General features: G+C 57.1%; 1 protein-coding gene across 1 annotated transcript in view; it reads left to right on the top strand.

Moving 5' to 3' along the window:
- Positions 1-5,620, top strand: part of SPATA20 (spermatogenesis associated 20) — a 9,790-nt gene that overhangs the window by 3,446 nt on the left and 724 nt on the right. The window contains exons 11-15 of the mRNA XM_009069215.1: positions 2-67; positions 836-1,004; positions 1,432-1,640; positions 1,780-1,979; positions 2,099-2,179. Of these exons, the coding sequence (XP_009067463.1) occupies positions 2-67; positions 836-1,004; positions 1,432-1,640; positions 1,780-1,979; positions 2,099-2,179 (725 nt within the window). The remainder of the gene's footprint in view (position 1; positions 68-835; positions 1,005-1,431; positions 1,641-1,779; positions 1,980-2,098; positions 2,180-5,620) is intronic.

Here is a 5,620-nt window from a genome sequence, read left to right as displayed (position 1 = left end):
CTCTCCGCAGCCCGGGCACAGCGCCCGCGCCCGCACCTCGACACCAAGATGCTGGCAGCATGGAATGGTGAGAGGCAGCTTGGCTCCAGGGGTGCATGCCTTGGCTGGACCCCTCTGTGGCTGCCCAGGGCCAGGATGTTTTGTGGGGTTGGTAGCAACGTGTTCTGCTGGGACTGGAGAATCCCCTTGGAGGCATGGGTGGGCTGGGATCTGGGACTGTGGGGAAGCAGCCCCATACCTGTATGCCATGGAGCTGCTGAGCATTAAGATATTGCTCTGGCTTTATTTTCCTCCCCAGTAGCCAGCAGAGAGCAGCAAAACTCTTCCCCTGGCTCAGCCCAGCTCCCCTGGTTAGGCTCTGGGCAAGGGGACTGAGTTAGGGACTCAGGACCCAGGTGGGTGCAGAGCCCATGCCCACTGCTGCATGAGTAGGGGACCACAACTCTGTGTCTATCTGTCAGGATGTCCTGCAGCAGGTTATAACTGCAGGACCCCGGGGACTATTCACAGCAGTAAATCCCTGAGTATTTGGGTCTGGAGCTGGCGTGGGCTGGAGTTATACCATGTCCTGCAAACAGGAATACTCTTAAGCCCTGCTTCTGCCTGCAAGCAAAAGCTCAGCTCTTGCTGGCCTTGCAGTGCTCTGTCATCTCTTTGCTGACAGTAAGTGACTTAGTGATTTGAACCAAGCAGAAGAGCTGGTGGCTGAGCCCTGACCTGCTGGCATCAAGGAGGATGAGCTTCATGCTGATCATCCTTTAAAGGACAGACAGTGACCCTGCCCGTGGGTTCTGTGTGCCCCATTGAGCCTGTCCCCGTGTCTGTGCCTACGCAGGGCTGATGATCTCGGGCTTTGCCCAGGCTGGGGCCATCCTGGCGGAGCAGGAGTACGTGCACAGGGCTGCACAGGCAGCCTCATTCCTCAGGACACACCTCTTCGACCCTGCCAGTGGGAGGCTGCTGCGGAGCTGCTACCGGGGCAAGGACAACTCGGTGGAGCAGAGGTGAGCAGTGGTACAGGGAGTGTCTGCAGACTGACTGGCCACCCCACAGGTGCTGCCCAGACCCCCAGTAGTCCCTGTCCTACTCTCTTCCAGGCAGGACTGATCTTGGAGGGAGGGAGGATGTTTGCCTTACACAGAACTGCTTCTGGTGCAGTTTGGTATGGATTAGTGCCCCTCACCTAGTGAGGAGAAATTAAGGTCAAATCCTTTCCCATTCCTCATCTTCCATGCTGTCAGGAACCTTCCCCTTCCCTCCTCTCCTGTACAGAGGGGATGTGCTGTGTGATGACTTGGCACAGCGACTGCTCATCTTGGTGGCATCTCCTTGGGTAACAGAGACCAGTTGGCAAAGCTTTTTTGGGCTGGAGAAAATGTCCAACCTGGTCAGTGTAGAGATCCTGATGCTTCTTTGCCATATTCACTGCAGTGCTGTGCCCATCCAGGGCTTCCTGGAGGATTATGTCTTCGTCATCCAGGCACTCTTCGACCTGTATGAAGCCTCACTGGAGCAGGGCTGGCTGGAGTGGGCTCTGCATCTCCAGCACATGCAAGACAAGCTCTTCTGGGACCCCAAAGGCTTTGCGTATTTCTCCAGCGAGGCTGGTGATCCCTCCCTGCTCCTGCGCCTGAAGGATGGTGAGCTTGGGGCCATGGCCATGATTTCCATGGGTTGTGGTGTGGGGCAGCTTCAGAAGGGCAGGGATGATGTTGAGCTGGAGGACCAAGCCATGGGGTGGTGAGGCACTGGGCTGATGAGAGTTGCTGTCCCCTGCAGACCAAGATGGAGCAGAGCCCACTGCCAACTCTGTCACTGTCACAAACCTGCTCCGAGCAGCTTGTTACTCTGGCCATATGGACTGGGTGGAAAAAGCTGGGAAGATCTTGGCTGCCTACTCAGAGAGGCTGCAGAAGATCCCGATAATCCTGCCAGAGATGACCCGGGCCACTGCTATCTTCCATCACACCCTCAGACAGGTATGAGCTGGGGCTCAGTGTCCCCTATGGGACCTGCTGCAGGGAATGGGGCTGGTGAGGGCGTGGATGCAGTCATAGCTCTGTTTTCTCCCTCCTGCCACTCACACTTCCCTGATTAGGTCGTTATCTGTGGGGACCCCCAAGGAGAAGACACCAAAGAGATGCTGCGCTGCATCCACTCTGTCTTCAGCCCTAACAAGGTAAGGGTGTCCCCTTGCCCGCCAGCACCACCATCCCTCCCCTGGCCCCTGCTGCCTGCATTGCCAGTGCCTTCATTCTTTCTCCCATGCTAAAGTGCTTCTTTAGCATCCATCCTCCTACTCCTCTGTCCTGCCTCCCTTCTGGGAAGCATCTTGTTCTTTCCAGAGCTCTGGCAGTCCAATCCAGGAGTGGCTACAGCAGGGGCTGCTGTCAGTGCTGTCTTTTTACACTGCTCAGCCTTAGCCCAGCACTGCTTTCCCAAGGGACAACCTTTCATTCTGGTTTGAATGTGTCATGCCTGGTGTGGATGTGTCATGCCCCATGCAAATCCAGGCAGTGTCTGGGTCACCCTCTGCCTGGGGCCACCTTGGCACCCTGACAAGTAGTTACTTGCTCTCGTTGTGGGTACTCCCACTTGGGAGGGGCTGATTTTTCCCAAAGCTTTGTCCCCAGCTGTGCAGTCACTGCACTGGAGTTCCTGTCTGGCTCTGCTTGTCCACATCCGTGAGATGCGTCACTTGGTGCATCCCACGGAGGAGCTGGAGCTGTTGGTGCCTGCAGAGCTGGCAGGGAAGGGCAGCACAGCAGCTGGTGCCCATCACATTTGGTGGGCAGTGTCCCTGCCCTGGGGATGATGGCTCTGACCTCAGCAAAGCTGTGGAGATGTGGGATGTAGGACTGGGCTGCGGGTGAGGGGGCTTATGGGGACCAGATTCATCCCTCTCCTGTTGGGTCCTGTTGGCAGGGACTGACATGTTCAACCTCAGCACATGAGGAGCTGGTCCTGAGGCCAATACACCAGTTTCCCTCTCTAACTCCAGCTGAGGTGAACTGGGGTGGCTGAGCCATCAGCATGGGATCCCCTGCTCTGTCCTCACATTAGCTCAGCCTATGGGGCTGTCACTCCTAACCCTCTGCCTATGTGCCCAGTTTAATGCTGGTCTTGGAGGATGGACATAACTTCTTCTCAGGAGTGTGAGTGGGGCACACAGCTTTTCGTTCTTCCTCCACCAGCACCCATCCAGCAGTGCCCTTGGCCATGCCGGTCCCTGTGCCATGTGTTGGGCCTCTGCTCCCTCACCCTTCCTCTCTCCCTCTGCTGGATTACAGCAGGTGACCCAGTTTGTAGGGACAGGGAGTGCTGTGATGGCCGTGGGGAGCGCAGCACTGCTTCTAATAACCTGCTCCCTCTGCCTGCAGCTCGCTCAGCCGTTGTCCCCTGAGCCCACAGCAGCTCTGGGGATGCAGCCAGCAGCTTTGGGGTCTTGAGCAGAACAAACAGCATGGCCATGTCCTCTCCTCCTGTGGTTCGATTTGTGGTTCGATTCCCTCCTGATAGGCTGCTAACAAGCCTGGCTGGTTGGGATGCTCCCTCCCCAGGCTCTGGTCTGTGTCCCCCAAGCTTTTGCATTCCTTGTGGAAGGGAGGAAGATGAGGGCTAGGTGCTCCAGATGGATATTTCCACGGGGGAGTGAAGCCCTGGTGACACCTGCTTGGGCTGTGCTCGGAGGGGTGTACAGGTGCTGCAGCTGGAGCCTGGCAGCAGGCAGGGTGGAGGTCCAGCCCTATTTTCCCCTTGCCTCCCCTTATGTGTTCTTTGTGTTGTATTGGTGGGATAGAATAGAAGCTGTTCCATTCAAGAACCTGGCTTTGTTTTGTGGAAAAAGGAACAAGACAGGAGGGAAAAGCTCTTTCCCAGAGGAGCACAGCCCTGTGATCATGTGTCTCCACTTCCCCAGACATGAGTGTGCAGGAGTGGTAGGAGCTGAGCATCATCTCTGGGAGTAGCAATGGCTCCTCACCTTGTAGAGGTGATGGAGAGAAGGGAGGAGAATCCCACTGCTCAGAGGGTCACACTGGGTTTGGGAGCAGCTTGCTGCCTCCTGACAGCCATACCTCTTTCCATGCCACATTGCATGGAGGTGTGGGTGTTCCTTTTCCCACCCGCCTCCAGCCCCCTCCAGCTGCTCCCCAGCTCTCCTTCCCCACCCTGGGAAGCTGCCTGAGGCAGAGCAGCTCTGGGTCACCTCCTCTGGGGATGTGACAGCTTTGGGAGTAGGCTTTGCCAAGGATCTGGGGACATATCACCACTGTGTCCCCTGCGCCCCCACTCCCTTGGTGCTGGCAGGGCACTGGGGGCCAGGCTCATCTGCAGGAACACAATTAATTAGGTCGTTCCAGTAATTAATTCCTTACAAACCTCACACTGGAATCCTTGCTGTAACGAGATGCCAATGATAAAATGGCATTGAGGTCGTGGATTTAAATGGACCGTGGGCCTGGAGGAGCCCCTTGTTGCAGGCAACTGCCTTGGGGATGTGAGTGCTCCAGGGGCAATGCTGGTGGCTGCTCCCCTGTCTGTGCTGGTGCTGGGAGCAGAGGGGGTTGGATCCCTGCTCCAGTGTAAATCCTGGCTCCTGGTATAGATCCCTGCCCTGTTAATGGTCTTTAGGGTAATTATGAAGGATCCCATTATCTCCTCGGCTGCAGAGTGCCCGCCTGCCGCTCGCCTTCATCCTGGCCCCGTGAGAGGACCTTGGGGAGCTTGTGAGAAAAATGAATAATGAATTTCAGATTGGACATGAATTGGTAATTAATCACTCCTGGAATTAATTCCAGACAAAGGCGATGGGGGAGGAGGTTGCGGGGGAGCAGGAGGCAGGCAGAGAGATGGGCTGAGCCAGAGCTGGGTCAAAGCAGTGGCCAAGCAGATGTGGGGTGCTGGGGGACAGGATGGGACTGCAGCAGCTGTTGTCCAGGGCAGGAGCCTGGGGACATGGTGACCCCCTGAGGGCACAGGGGTGTGGGCAGCCCTTGCCAGGCCCAGGTGAGGCTGTGTCCCTGGGTGTCCCTGGGTGTCGGCACTGGGTTTGTTGCTGGCCCTGGGGCCAGTGCAGAGGATTTTGGTGCTGGGCAAGTGATGCTGTGGTGAGAGATGTGTGCTGTGTGCAGCAGCATTTGGTGTTGGCATCCCTTGGCATTGTCATGAGTGGCATGGGCATGTAGCAGGCATGTGTGTGCTCAGTGGGCACTGCAACTGGTGCAGGTACAGGGCTGGGGCAGGCAAGGGAGAGCTGTGTGCTCCAGTAGGTGGATGTTCCACTGGGCCTTGGGCCTTGGGAAGGGCCAGCGTTTTGCCCACCCTTTTGCATCCGTGTCGGCACCAGGCTCCCCGCCAGCTCCTGGCCTTCCTCCTGATTAGCCTGCAAGCCCTGAGGCTTTAACAAACATTTTCCCTTTCAGAAAAGCTAATTATCCTGGCAGCCCGGTCATCACCCCTGGCTGGTACTGCGTGTCAGCAGGGAAAGCCCCTGACCTGGCTGTTTTGGGAAGTGTGGGGACAGCAGGTGGAACTGGCCTGCATTTGGGATGGGGCGATGCTACAGCCAATTCTGGGGCTGATCCTGGGTTGGGCAGGTGTCCTGGCTGGCTTGGACAGC

Source organism: Acanthisitta chloris, unplaced genomic scaffold (genome assembly GCF_000695815.1).
Source record: "Acanthisitta chloris isolate BGI_N310 unplaced genomic scaffold, ASM69581v1 scaffold17282, whole genome shotgun sequence".
NCBI classification, from domain to species: domain Eukaryota; kingdom Metazoa; phylum Chordata; class Aves; order Passeriformes; family Acanthisittidae; genus Acanthisitta; species Acanthisitta chloris.
The sequence above is the reverse complement of the archived record's forward strand: the minus strand, read 5'-3'. Positions and strand labels throughout refer to the sequence as shown.